General features: G+C 36.5%; 3 protein-coding genes across 5 annotated transcripts in view; 2 read left to right on the top strand and 1 right to left on the bottom strand.

Annotated features, from left to right (window-relative positions):
* LOC113108129 (uncharacterized) overlaps positions 1 to 1,586 on the bottom strand; it is a 36,619-nt gene extending 35,033 nt beyond the window's left edge. The window contains exons 1-2 of the mRNA XM_026270963.1: positions 1,503 to 1,586; positions 1,163 to 1,305 (exon numbers count right to left, since the gene is read on the bottom strand). The gene's annotated coding sequence lies outside the window, so the exon portion shown is untranslated. The remainder of the gene's footprint in view (positions 1 to 1,162; positions 1,306 to 1,502) is intronic.
* Positions 1,587 to 1,768: 182 nt separating this feature from the next.
* Positions 1,769 to 4,946, top strand: LOC113108127 (ELL-associated factor 2-like). The gene is made up of 6 exons (XM_026270961.1): positions 1,769 to 1,990; positions 2,647 to 2,741; positions 2,847 to 2,983; positions 3,091 to 3,254; positions 3,704 to 3,919; positions 4,004 to 4,946. The coding sequence occupies exons 1-6, from the start codon at positions 1,888 to 1,890 to the stop codon at positions 4,051 to 4,053; spliced, it is 765 nt and encodes a 254-aa protein (XP_026126746.1). The 5' UTR covers positions 1,769 to 1,887; the 3' UTR covers positions 4,054 to 4,946.
* A 1,113-nt stretch (positions 4,947 to 6,059) lies between these two features.
* On the top strand, positions 6,060 to 14,594 carry LOC113108126 (sterol 26-hydroxylase, mitochondrial-like). 3 transcript variants are annotated; one of them, XM_026270959.1, is made up of 10 exons: positions 6,060 to 6,080; positions 6,848 to 7,021; positions 7,594 to 7,784; positions 8,490 to 8,689; positions 9,373 to 9,570; positions 11,775 to 11,938; positions 12,072 to 12,238; positions 12,876 to 12,957; positions 13,068 to 13,271; positions 13,694 to 14,594. In XM_026270959.1, exons 2-10 carry the CDS (start codon positions 6,935 to 6,937, stop codon positions 13,847 to 13,849), a joined length of 1,449 nt encoding a protein of 482 aa, XP_026126744.1. In that variant the 5' UTR covers positions 6,060 to 6,080; positions 6,848 to 6,934; the 3' UTR covers positions 13,850 to 14,594. The 3 variants fall into 3 exon arrangements, with proteins under 3 accessions (XP_026126744.1, XP_026126743.1, XP_026126742.1); XM_026270958.1 differs by lacking the exons at positions 6,060 to 6,080; positions 13,694 to 14,594 and adding an exon at positions 13,478 to 13,678 and having other exon boundaries at positions 6,526 to 7,021; XM_026270957.1 differs by lacking the exon at positions 6,060 to 6,080 and having other exon boundaries at positions 6,527 to 7,021.
* Positions 14,595 to 14,767: the final 173 nt, after the last annotated feature.

Here is a 14,767-nt window from a genome sequence, read left to right as displayed (position 1 = left end):
CTCACTACCTTCGTTTGGAGAAGTTGATTTTTTTTTTAATGCCACGATGCATTATGCACATGACCAAATCATCTTTTTAACCTTGCTTAATTGTAGCAACGTCTGTGACAAATATATATATATATATATATATATATATATATATATATATATATATATATATATATATATTTTTTTTTTTTTTTTTTTTTTGCATCACTACTAAACTGCAAAAGTTTGAGGCAAAAAACAGCTGTCGGCTCTCATTAAATTTAACTGCAACTTTATTTGTCCAGTAAGCAACTGAGGAAAGAACAGCAATCCTGTAATGCCTCCCCTGATGACCATTACTTAGATAATGCAGTCTGTGTGCACAGGAGTCCTGATCTCAGCCAATCATTTAATGGAGAACAATCATCCTCTCTCCACCATTTCTGAGTCCACCATGTCTGTGTGCAACATATGCCAATGCCACTTTATTCTAATAGTTTTCTTTCATTACGAGTTAGGAATTTCTTGAGATTGCATGACCTCTAAGGTGCAAGATCAATGTTATGATGATTACATGATAAAAAGATTTTCAATGTGGTTTTAATCTTTAGAATATATATTTAAAATAATATGTTGTGCAGTTAAAGGTATAATGTCCATATATATATGTCATTGGGATCAAATGCAGAACGTCTAATCTAAGAATGTCAGCTGGTCTCCATCTGTTATGGACAAATAATGGCAAATTTCCAGTCATCTTCACCCCATAATTGGTCTTAAGAGTGAAGACAGTCACCCAGCAACCTGCTAATTCCCTCCAATCACATGCGTCTGCTATTGTCTGTCTATTGACTTTTAATGACCATATGTAGAGATATGAATTAAGTATTCAGAGATCCTGCACTTCTTTATTTGCTTATGAATGACATCCAAAAATAAAGCTGTTGCTTTAATTAGGGTATCCTCCTGTGAAGAAATAAAAGCCGAAGCTTAGACTCAGAGAATTGGAGTAAACTGAAAGACGCTTGCAGGATGGAAAACCTCGCTCACAAATAATAAATGAAAACTCGACAGTCCATTCATTTAGTCTGCGCTGTTAATGAACTAAACGCCGTGAATCACATTCATCACAACCGACTCATTCAAATCTAGATACAGGTCCAATGACTGTTTGGTAGATGCTCATACTTACAGTCACTCGTTTCCTAGAGATGACGGCGTGACGGTTTCATCCAAACACGATTCTGCCGGTTACAGGCGGGACACACGTGATGTTTGTGAATGAACCGGCTGGCGACGACCCCCGAGAAAGCTGCCTAGGACCCCGTAATCTGTCTGTGTGAATGGAAATCAGAGTATAGTGTTTTTTCAAAGTACGTAAATGGCATAAAATTGCACGTTTGTGCTACTCTATAGTCAAAATGTGAAATTATTCCGCTGATATGGAAGTATAATTTGTTTAATACGATGTAAAATAATTATTAATTTTATTATTAATTTATTATATGTTAAATTACCAGCTTTGAACATACCTTAAATATATATTTCTGGACTTAAACTACGGCGCAATATTTTTTGTGTTGCTGCTAGTGCTACTGAAAAGCGACTAGAATTTGTTATTTAAAAAGTTCCATTTTCTTAAAGAGCACTAGAGGGCCCCCGTGGGTTGGGGTTAAAAAATGGACACTTCCGTCTGACGTTGCGTCAGCGTTGACTGACAGTGTTCTTAGCCAATTACAGTGGAGAAATCCTCAAATGAAGCGTGACTAACTCCGAAAACACAGCCAATCACAGCGTAGCAAGCGCAAGCAACGGGTCCATACTCCAGAAGTGAGGTGTCTATTTCTGCCGTAGTTGGTATCGAACCAAGCATAAAGTTAAAAACTGGTAACATATGATTACAAAATTGTGATTAGAATGAATGGAACAGCATATTCAAACTTTGACAATCAAGAACACGTGCTCAAACTAGGCGAAACCTTTGAGAAACAACCTAAAAGTGCATTCCACACGGTACGATGTAAGTGTCATGTTTTACATTATCTCTTTATTAGCATATTTATATAAACACATACAAATAAATTATATTTTGAAAAAAGGGTCTGTTTTTTACGTTGATACTGAAACCATAAGTTGTTTTCAAACAATGTGCACAGGCATATGAGAAGGCAGCTTTGTGCTTTTCCACCTTGCGGTTGTGGATAACGTTAGAAGGGATAGAGCAAAAACCAGAAGCTAACAATACATTTATTATTCTACATATTAAATTGTGTTTTATTAACGTCTACACCTACCCCAACCCTAAACCTACCTCTTATAATTCAGCAAAAATAGTAATTGTTGTACAGTGTGAGGAAAAATTACGCCGTATTGATGTGCGCATGCCCAGTAGTTTTTGCTGTATGGCATCTGGTTAACTCATTTTTTAATGTTATTTGGCAATAATAATAAAAAAAGCAAAAATGCGCTTATAATGGAATCCTACCCAAACGAAAACAATTTTCTTTACTCTGAAATGCTGTGGTTTAAAATTAATTCATGAGAAAGTATTGACTTTCCTTCACAATAGGAAACACGCGCCCTCTGTAGGTTCTGCATTGGCACTAAACTACTTCTGATGTCAGCAATTGCACACATGGTTATTATGAAATATGAATGTTTTCTTCCTGATCATAGATGATTTCAAACCAGCCTCCATAGACACAACATGTGAGGGCGAGCTGGAAGTGGGCAAAGGAGAGCAAGTAACAGTCACACTACCAAACTTAGAGGTAGGTTAAGTAACCTTACTTCCACAAAAACAACAACAAAAAAACCTTGTATGTACAGTAACATTGATGATAAATCGGAATCTTCTTTCCCATCAATCTCTACAGGGATCCACGACACCTGTCACCGTATTTAAAGGTTCCAAAAGGCCTTATATGAAAGAATGTGTTCTCATCGTTAACCATGACACAGGAGAGTATCGTCTGGAGAAACTCAGCAGCAACATTGCAGTCAAGAAGACCAGGTATACTGCTTTTGTGTTCCAAATCATATTGATTTATCATTTATTTCATTTTATACTCCGTTAAAGCATTAAAGTAAACAAATTGTCGTATTTGCATTTCCTTACAGGGCTGAAGGAAGCAGTAAGATTCAGTCACGGCTGGAGCAACAAACCAGCAGGCTGAGTCAGCAGATGAAGACCGGCAGTGGAAACAAGCCTCCATCCAGCACCAAGAGTTCTCCTCCTAAGGAGAAAATGTCTCCATCACCCCCCATGGATGATATTGAGCGAGGTACTATGTCTTGACAGTATCTGGAAACACTGAAATTAGGGTTTTAATCAGTTCAGTCAGTATAATCAGCAAGACACCAGCTTGATTATAGAGCCATAATCCAAAAGCATGTGTGGAAATGGTAAAACAGACAAAAGTACATTACTGTTCAAAAGTTTAGGGTCAGTATATTTAAAAATAATTTTTATTTTTAAATAAATACTTTTATTTAGAAAAAATATATTAAATTGATCAAATATGACAGTAAAGACTTAAAAAAAACATTAATTCATAAAAGAATCATAAAAAAGTTGATTCTACAAAAATATTAAGCAGCACAACTATTTTTTAACATTGTGGGGTTTTTTTTAAACAATTGAGCAACAAATCAGCATATTAGAATGATTTCTGATGGATCATGAAGACTGCAGTTATGACTGCTGATAATTGAGTTTTGTGTGTTTGTGTAGAGCTGATGGCCGAGGCACGTGTCATGGATCAGATGAGCAGCGGAGACAGCTCCTCAGATTCCCACAGTTCCTCCTCCTCCAGTAGCGGGGACAGCTCCAGCAGCAGTGACTCCGAGGATGAGGATCGCCCCCCGCATAATGTGGCCCCAGCTCCCCACCAGAGCACCTCTCAAAGCCGTGTGGAGGAAAGCAGCGAGCATTTCATGAACACACTCAGTGAGTTTCAGGGCTTCTGGGTGATCTTGGATGGTCTGCCACTGTTTTATGTGTCTAATATACCAATGTTTCGATTTATTTCAGAAAATGATCTCCAGTTGAGTGAGTCTGGGAGTGAAAGTGACGATGACTAACCGCAAAGATGTGTGGGACACCTGATGCTGAAAGAGGGTCAGGTGCTCAGGAAGTACATTTGCTAGTTAAAACTTTGTGATACCTGAAACCAAATCCCTGTCAACTTCTCAGTTACGACTTCTTCTTTTTTTTTCTTTCCCCCAGTTTCTTAGTAATACTTGCATCAGCACAAGCTGTGCCAATGGACACATAGCTGGGGGGGTTTGCTGTATTAGTAAATTAAGAAAAAGTATTTATTTTGTTGAGAATGCTACTGCATAGATGTTAGTTTTATAGGAATGAGCTATAATTACTTATCCAGAGGTTATAGTATTATATCTGTTTGTGAAATAGCTGTTTAGAAAGATCACCATGGTCTTCTTTTCATCTCTATATTTTTTGAGGCTTAACATACTCAAGCACAAGTGATTTAGCAGCATTTTATAAGGAGTCTTAAGGAGCCCTAGTGCATTAAGATGCCAAGCTCAATCTCAGATCTCAATCTCGCCGACCTGCAATACTTGAATTTGTCTCTTTTGTTGATTCAGAGACATTTGTTCATGACAAACTGTGCCTTGTATATAAGGTGTATTTTGACTATGCATCCCATTCTCTTACATTGAAGTAAACCCATTTATTTTTTATTCCTGCTTGGGTTCCCTAAAATATGATCTCTATTTAGAGGTAGAAGTCTCTGTGTTGTGTATGTCTTACTATCTGCCTCTGGAAGGCCCAAAAGCAACACTCAAACTCTTAAAGGATGTCCTTAGCCAACCTTTCTTGAGCACTAATTGCAAAATATGATGTGCCATTATTATAGCAGGGTTGACTGATGTGGTTAAATGTAGTTCTGTGAGAGGTTTGATCATTAAAATTGTGTGTAGACTAATAAAGATTTGTTTTGTGGTGTTTATTTGTTGATCATTTTATTGTCTCAATATAGCAGCACATCATCATATAGCAGCATCTGAGCTGCAAAGTAAGTATGTTAATTGACCTTCAAGTTATGGCAGAATTAACTTGTTCAAGTCTGACTGAGTATTTGTGAGATAGGAATTATTGCTCTAATTATATTGAAATCTTTTTCAACATTATGCAGTGGTTTATAAGACATGCATCTTTTCTGTTGAGACTAAAGAAACTGTTTGACAAGCATTAGGTTGTTTCTGAAGCGAAGTTACTATGGCCCTGAGCAAGTGTGTCAATATTTCGTTCATTATCTGGCTCTGCTTGGTGTTCATCTTCAGTTCTCTCTTCACAGCAGTTCAGTCAGTGTACTGTTTGAGTAAATGAATTACTCCGGGATATTGTTTTTTTTTTTTCAATGGAGGGACTGAGAGCACTCAGACTAAATCTAAAATATCTATGCAAATTTTGTGTGTGTGTATGTGTGTGTGTGTGTGTACTTACCTGTAACAGTATCTCTATTGTGCAATGCATGGGGACATGAAGTTGTTGATTTTTAAAGGGTTAGTTCACCCAAAAATCTAAATGATGTCATTAATAACGCACCCTCATGTCGTTCCAAACCTGTGAGACCTCCGTTTATCTTCAGAACACAGTTTAAGATATTTTAGATCTAGTCCGAGAGCTCTAGGTCCCTCCATTGAAACTGTGTGTACAGTCTACTGTCCATGTCCAGAAAGGTAAGAAAAACATCATCAAAGTAGTCCATGTGACATCAGAGGGTCAGTTAGAATTTTTTGAAGCATCGAAAATACATTTTGGTCCAGAAATAGCAAATGACTTAAGCTGTTAACTTTTTTTAACATGGCTGACACTCCCTCTGAGTGAAAACCGATGAAACTGGTTCTTGACTCGTGAACAAGTCAATATTTCGTTCATTATCTGGCTCGGCTTGGTGTTCATCTTCAGTTCTCTCTTCACAGCAGTTCAGTCAGTGTACTGTTTGAGTAAATGAATTACTCCGGGATATTGTTTTTTTTTTTTCAATGGAGGGACTGAGAGCACTCAGACTAAATCTAAAATATCTTAAACTGTGTTCCGACGATAAACGGAGGTCTCACGGGTTTGGAATGACATCAGGGTGAGTTAATAATGTCATAATTTGGATTTTTGGGTGAACTACCCCTTTAACACCATTACAAAAAGTAATAATAATGAAAAAACAGGTAAAATCTTTACACATTTCAGATAATTTAACTTATTTTAAAAGGTCTTTCTGTAGCAACACCGAAAAAGGCCAATGCCTTCAACAGATTCTTTGCCGCATTTAATTGATCAGAAGTGATAGTTAAGTCTTTTACATATTAGCCTATTGTTGCAAAATATATATTTATATTTCAAACAAATACTATTATTTTGAACATTCTATTCTAAATCTGCATATTAGAAACGATCTCGAAAGGATCATGTGACACTGAAGACGTCAAATAAATAAATGCAGCCTTGATGAGCATGAGATACTTTTTTTGATCGGTAGTGTGCATTCACTTAAAATTACTGTAATAGGCTACGCCTGTAATGTGCTTATTCCTAAATTGTTGATTATTACGATTTTATAGTAGTAATAGTTGTATTTTGGCAGAAACAATTGTTGTCGTGAAAGTAAATGTTTGTTGTGGACATTAAACAGGAACAGGCTACAGTTACCCTCGATAACAAGCGAGTTCACTCAAGTTCATTTGCAGTGTGGCTATATAAGTTCATATGCAGAGGAGCTAAGAGTCGCCCTGCCATTACAAGGAAGCACACTGCTCTAACAGGACTATTGTACAGACTGAACTGTGCACTGCGAAAATAGACATGCTTTTCAATTCAATGCTGAGATCTGCGTTATTTTTATGCAAGCAGGACTACGGAGGAATAAAATGCCTGACATCGGTATTCTGCACTCGGACGACCAGCACATTAATAACTGGTGGTGATAAACAACAAACCATGGACGACTTGGATGGTCCTAGCTTCCTGACATCATTATACTGGCTCTTTGGGAAAGGTTATTTTCAAACGACACATCAAATGCAGGTAAAGATTCATAAGAAGGTTCAGTTAAGAACACTTTTAATCTCCAAATGATTGTATACTTTCCTGCCGGGAAAGTTATGTTTGGTTTTTATATTGTTGTTTTATATATATATATATATATATATATATATATATATATATATATATATATATATATATATATATATATATATATATATATATATATGAAGAGTTCAGATGCAAAAGCCTCTAAATGCCATCTGAAATTTGCATCTAAACTTAGGATTTTTATCAAGCTCCTGCTTAGGTTGATTCATTTTACTTTAATGGCAATGTGCAGGTCCTTTGCCAGACTATTAGTGAAATAACTGAACATAAATATAGGAGCCTAATAAAAATCCTAATTTTAGATTAAAATTTTAGATGGCATTTAAAGGCTTTTGTGTCTGAACTCTTCATATATAGATAGATAGATAGATAGATATACATATAGATAGTGTGTGTGTGTGTGTGTGTGTGTTTTCTATATTAAACAACACCCTAAAGGGCAGTTAATTATGATGATATGTAACATGTATCTTTATTTAAACTCAAATGTGTAATTAATGCAGATAGAGCACAGCAAAATCTACGGCCCCCTTTGGAAGTCCAAATATGGACCACTGGTTGTTGTTAATGTGGCCAATGCAGACCTCATAGAACAGGTTCTACGGCAAGAGGGTCGCCATCCCATCCGTACTGACATGCCCCACTGGAGAGGCTACCGAAAACTCCGGAATCATGCTTATGGACCCCTCACAGAGTGAGTAACACTAGAGACCCCAGTATTATTGGCAAACCATTCCTCTGTTATTTAAATGCATTGATTGCACTCATATTGCGCTGCTGCATAAGTATACTTAAAAATGTGCAGATGTTATGAAGCCACAAATGTAGTGCACGTCTGAACATGCATTTAGTAACTAGGAGCTTGCAATTGATTGCTTAGTGTTATGGCCCTATAGGTGTGCCTGTATTTTTCACCCTGTGTCTCTGTTAATCTCTTAGGCTCACTCAGAACACTTAGAAAGTGAGTAATGACTGAAGACACACATTGTGTCCGTTGAATAGTAAACCAAAACCTAATGGAATTTGTATGCTAAACCCATTTTAGTGGGAATGAATAGGGCATTGTTTTTGAGATCTTACAGTGAACAATGAAATTGCATTGAAATCTGTGTGAAGGATGACAACTGAGGCAGACGATAAGATAAATGCAAGTGTTAGTGGGAAAACTGGATTTGAGGAGCCATAACAACCTCCAAACATAAATGAGAAAAACGAGGGCTTATTCATTCAGTGTTCAGAGGTCATCTATAAACTGACCATGAGAGCAATGTTTGGAACATATTTCGAATATAAAATGTCCACTTTTTTTGTTATCAAATTATCATGCAAAGATGTATGAGAAAGTCGTTATGCTGAAAGAAATGACAGTACTCATTATGTATTTATTGTCCTGTTTCAGAATGGGAGCGGAGTGGCAGCGCATTAGAAGCATCCTGAATCCCCGCATGCTAAAGCCCAAACATGTGTCCTCCTACACCAGTGCCATTAATGGTGTGGTGAGCGACTTTATCGAGAAGGTGGCAAAGCTTAGGACAACAAAAGGCAACGGCCTTATGGTGTATGATGTGGCAGGAGAACTCTACAAGTTTGCCTTTGAAGGTAGGCTATAACATATTGAGAAATTTCAAGGTCAAGATATTGAATTATGCCATAGAGTCATTCCCAGGCAGACGTATTAGCAGTTTTAATGAATCAGGTGAGTACAAAGGGTCAATGCCACACATTCATGCATTAGATAAGAGAGGCCATCCTATAAAGAGCATTGGCCTTGACAAGTTCATAGCTTCAGGTCATCTGCAGTTGACTTTAGTTAAACTAGTCTAATAGATTAGGGTTATAAAAATACATGGAAAGCAATTATGCTCTAATATTTAGAGCCTTAAAGATAAGATTGTGTACTAGTATTATTGCATTATTTTGTTCCTGTGTATTTTTATAATTGCACACACACATACGCTATAATTTATTTATATATACCGTATTTTTCGGACTATAAGTCGCACCTGAGTATAAGTCGCATCAGTCCAAAAATACATCATGCTGAGGAAAAAAACATATATAAGTCGCACTGGACTGTAAGTCGCATTTATTTAGAACCAAGAACCAAGAGAAAACATTACCATCTACAGCCACGAGAGGGCGCTCTATGTCTTCAGTGTAGACTACAGGAGAACAGAGCAGAATAGAGCTGGAGACGGTAATGTTTTCTCTTGGTTAATTTCTCTTGGTTCATTTCTCTTGGTTCATGTCGAATTAATTTTTTTTTGTCTTTCCTTCATTAGGAATATGCTCAGTGTTGTTTGAAACTCGTATGGGGTGTCTGAATGAAGTGGTTCCTGAAGAAACACAGAAGTTTATCTTCTCTGTTGGGGAAATGTTTCGTCTTTCTCCCATCGTGATCCTGTTCCCTAAATCTCTCTGGCCCTACATGCCTTTTTGGAAGCATTTTGTGGCTGTTTGGGACCATTTGTTCAAAGTTGGTGAGTCTATTACTATTATTTTCATGTTTAATAGATAATGTTTTAAAAATAAAATGTATAAAAAAAATATATATATATTGTTATGAAAAACTTTTTTTCATTGTTGTAATGTTTATTTGCACAAGTTTGGGATTGGTAAGTTTTTTTTTTTTTTTTATGAAGTAAATTAATATTTTTATTCAGCAAAGATGCATTATACTGATCAAAAGGGACAGTAAAGACATTTATAATGTTGCAAAAGATTTCTGTTTCAAATAAATGCTGTTTCTTTTTAACTTTCTATTTATCAAAGAAACCTGAAAAAATAAATTATTGATACTTTCCACAAAAATATTAAGCAGCACAAATATTTTCAAGAAATGTTTCTTGAGTCCTAAATTCAGCTTTCCCAACACAGGAATAAATTACATTTTTAAAATATATTGATTTATTAAATATATGGATATATTAAAATATAATTTTTTAAATTAATATTAATAATTATATAAATATATAATCATAATCTAAAATATTATATATATATATATATATATATATATATATATATACAGTGCCCTCCACAATTATTGGCACCCCTGTTTAAGATGTGGTCGTGGACTTCTAAAAATTAACCTTTTTTTTTTAAACAACATAGAACCCAAATGCAAAAAAAGAAAAAAATCCAAACTTTTATTTAAGTACATGACTTTGGTGTTAAAAAATAAATCACAAATAAAAAAATTATTGGCACCCCTAACAATTCTGCTGAAAATTTAATAGATTTTTTTAATATATATTTTTCTGTAGTTGTTAAAGTTGGTCAGGGTATCTATGAACTTTTAATTAGTAATTCATGACCTGGGGTATAAATATGACGTGACACAGAGGCCTAATTCTCTTACCCATATGTCAACATGGCAAAGACAAGAGAACACACCATTCAAGTAAGGCAGATGTGTGTCGACCTTCATAAATCAGGCAATGGCTACAAGAAAATAGCCACTCGCCTTAACTTGCCCGTATCTACAGTCAGAGGAATCATTAAGAAGTTTAAAACAACTGGAACAGTGACAAACAAGGCTGGAAGAGGTCCCAAGTTTATCTTGCCACAACGCACAGTGAGGAGGATGGTAAGAGAAGTAAAAAAAAATCCTAAGCTGACTATCACAGAATTGCATCAAAGAGTTGCATTTTGGGGTCACAAAGTCTCCAAAACAACCATCAGACACTCTCTACATGCCAACAAGCTGTTTGGGAGGCATGCAAGGAAAGGCCTTTTCTCACAAACACTCACAAACGTAAACGTCTGGAGTTTGCTGAGCGGCACTGGGACTTCAACTGGGATTGTGTGCTTTGGTCAGATGAGACTAAGATTGAGCTTTTTGGCAACAAACACTATAAGTGGTTCTGGCGAAATACAAAAGATGAGTAAGCCGAAAAGCACCGCATGCCCACCGTGAAGTATGGTGGAGGATCTGTGATGCTGTGGGGCTGCTTCTCTTCCAAAGGCCCTGGGAACCTTTTTAGGGTGCATGGCATTATGAACGCTATTGAACTACCAGGACATTTGAAAGATGGGCCGTCATTGGGTCTTTCAGCAGGATAATGATCCAAAACATGTGGCAGAATCTACACAAAAATGGTTCAGCAGGCACAAACTCAAGACCCCAGACCTCAACCCAATCGAAAACCTGTGGGGCGAGCTAAAGAGGAGAGTGCATAAGAGAGGACCCAGGACACTGAATGATCTAGAAAGATTGTGCAAAGAAGAATGGTCAAAGATCCCTCTCTCTGTGTTCTCCAATCTTGTGAAATGTTATAGCAGGAGATTAAGGGCTGTCTTGTTGGCAAAAGGGGGTTGTACAAACATCAGGGGTGCCAATAATTGTGGGACTCATGATTTCAAGTTTTTTTTTTTTCTTAAATGTGTGATTTTTGTTTTACCACCAAAGTATGTACTTAAATAAAAGGTTGGATTTTTCCCATTTTTTTGCATTTGGGTTCTATGTTGTTTTAAAAAAAAGTAGAATTCTTATATTATTTATGTTACTGTTTTAACTGTATTTTATATCCAATAAATGCAGTCTGTGAGAATAAGAGACTAAACATTAAAAAATCCCCCAAACATTTGTACAATACTGTAAAGTGTCTCTAGTTAAACTATACTCAATAGGTCACAGTATGCCAGTCATCTTCAAATATGCAGTTGTATTTTTTTTGGACAGCGAATGAACTAGTGCAGAAGAAGATGGCAGAGATTCAGGAAAGGGTGAAACATGGGCAGCCAGTGGAGGGCGAGTATCTCACACACCTCCTGACCAGTGAACAGATGTCCTTCACTGAGGTTTTGGGAAGCATTACTGAGCTTCTGCTGGCAGGAGTCGACACTGTAAGTATCTTCACTCTTTACGGAGGCAATGCATTTCTAATCTTGCCATTTACAACACATAAGCAATAAATAAGCATCAGTAGTATTTGCAGTGTATTTGAGATTCTACTTTTTTGATACATGCTCATTTAAGACATCAAACACTATTTCCTGGGTGCTTTATCACTTGGCACGAGAGCCAGAGACCCAGCAGAAGCTGTATGAGGAGATTACCAGTGTCTGCCCGGGTGACAAAGTGCCCTGCAGTGAAGACATTATCAGGATGCCATTACTAAAGGCCATCATTAGAGAGACTCTTCGGTATAGTATCTCTCAGTTATACTGTTATAAACGTATATTTAAAGGGATAGTTCACCCCATTGCTTAAAATTGATGCTTAAAATGCACTCACCCTCAGGCGGTCGAAGATGTTGATGAGTTTGTTTTTTCTTTAGAACAGGTTTTGGATCATCTGCAATGAATGGGTGCCGTCAGAATGAGAGTCCAAGCTCTAGTCAATCAGTGGAGAAATTGAAGAAAGTAGTATTATGATTAAAGGACTCATATTTTAGCTAGAAGCAATGGTTTGAAAATAAAAATGTCTTAACAATGTATTTGCTTATTACAAACATTTCACTGCACATAACATTAATTCATGGGCAGGAGTCAACTTGTGGATTATTGTGGTGTTTTTATCAGTTGTTTGGACTCTCATTCTCACGGCACCCATTCACTGCAGATGATTCACTGGTGAGCAAGAGATGCGGTGCTAATTTTCTCAAAATACTGGATGTTCTGATGAAGAAAACAAAGTCATCTACATTTTGACTGCCCGAGGGCGAGTACATTTTTAGTAAATATACAGTTTTGGGTTAACTGTTTCATGAAAATCATGTCAAAGTAATGAAAACAGTGTTGTGTTAGCTTGCTAATGAATCCTCCAAACGTGTTTTCTCAGTTTATATCCGGTGGTTCCTGGGAATGCTCGTGTCGTTGCTGAAAGAGAAATAGTGGTGGGTGGCCACCTCTTCCCTAAAAATGTAAGCTGAAGTCTCTAAAAACAAATACAGATGGAATCTGATGTACATTAATTTGGTACCAGTAAATAGATGTCCAAACTGATCAGCGCGGTTTATGCTGTGTTTTCCAGACTCTTTTCCACCTCTGCCACTTTGCAGTGTCCTACGATGAGAAGGTGTTTCCCAATCCATCTGCCTTCCTCCCTCAGCGCTGGATCCGGGGGGAGAAGCAGTTAAACCAGCATCCTTTTGGGTCTGTGCCGTTTGGCTTTGGCATCCGCGCCTGCCTGGGCCGCAGAGTGGCTGAACTGGAGATGTACCTCCTCTTGTCCCGCGTAAGAACACATTTCACAGTTGTTTCTGTTACAAAATGAAGAGAAGTTCTTGTACCTTACAGAGTTTTACTTTTATAAACCAAAGAGTAAGGCTCAGAAGTCTGAGGCCACATTGAAAATATGGATTCAGGTTCTGATTTTAAATATTTTAATGGGTTTAAATAGTATAAAACCCATGTATGTCAGCAGTGATTTTCCTGACCCAGTTTAGCTGTGTCTGTTTTGGATCCTTGCCTAATCTTCAGTCCTTCACCTTTGGTCTCCTCAACCTCCTCCACTATTAAAGAGATAGTCCTGCTTATCAATGAGTAACTAAGATTATTCAGCATGTTTCCTGTGATTAACTTTAAACTTGAATAAACCGTGCATGTTAAGGTCAATATGACTTCATTTCTTTCTTTTTTTTTTTTTACTTTTTGCAGTTAATTAAACATTATGAAGTGCGTCCAGACCCTTCAGGAAGGACTGTGAAGCCGATCACAAGAACTCTGCTGGTCCCGGCCACATCCATTGACCTGCAGTTTATTGACAGGCAAAAGGAGCAAGAGGAGCCCGTCAAAGCAAATGCTTCTGTATAAATAACTCTGCACTTTTCAAAGCAGTTTGCTTTTAGATGATGTTTACTTGACTGTTGCCTTTTTAAAGGCATTTTTATTTAAAATAACACTTATTTTACTGTTGTTATACAGTATACTGTAAATGTACAAATTTTGTTGTTTTAATGCATGTTAATTAATGTCTTTGTAATTAATGTAATGAATTAATATTAGTGTCAGATGAGAGGATTTTTGATCTTTTACAAAAAATGTCAAATTTTTTTTGTGAATGCACCTTCCTTTTTCAATAATATATTTTATTTTTGTTTTTAGAGGAAATTAATATTTAAATTTCATTTATCTAATTTAGGTTACATGGTTCTTGCTGGTGAGAATACAGTAAGAATAATATTAATAATTGACCACACTCTAACACATGTCTCTCTAGTTTAGTTTCAATCTGAACGCAAACTCCAATGATGCTCCCATGTGAGTGAGAATTGTAAATGCAATAAATTGAAATATTCCAGCTTTTACTCATTTCTGTTTTTGTTCCACTTCTATGTCCAAAAAATTTTGAGTTTGAAACTTTAGGCCTAGGCATTGCACAGGTCTAAGAGCTGATTCAGTTAATTTCATAAAAACGATCTAGAAGAAAGTTAATATGGAATGTGTCAGTGAATTTGCATGATTTTTGAAATGTTTCCATTTTTTTCTATCCCTACCTTTAAAATAAATTCACCATGAAATAGATTTTGCAAGCCCATCACCCATTTGCATTCTCCTTCTCTCTAAAAGTTTATTCTGCAGATGATTTGCCTTTTGATTTCTTAATCTTTCAGTAAAATATATTTTTTTTGTAGCACACAGTGTTTTCATATTTTCCCAATGTACCTGATTTACCAAATATATCCAGCAGATGGTAGTGTTGCATCAAACTTAATGCACTAGAAAGTTGCC

Source organism: Carassius auratus, chromosome 9 (assembly GCF_003368295.1).
Source record: "Carassius auratus strain Wakin chromosome 9, ASM336829v1, whole genome shotgun sequence".
Classification (NCBI taxonomy): Eukaryota; Metazoa; Chordata; class Actinopteri; order Cypriniformes; family Cyprinidae; genus Carassius; species Carassius auratus.
The sequence above is the reverse complement of the archived record's forward strand: the minus strand, read 5'-3'. Positions and strand labels throughout refer to the sequence as shown.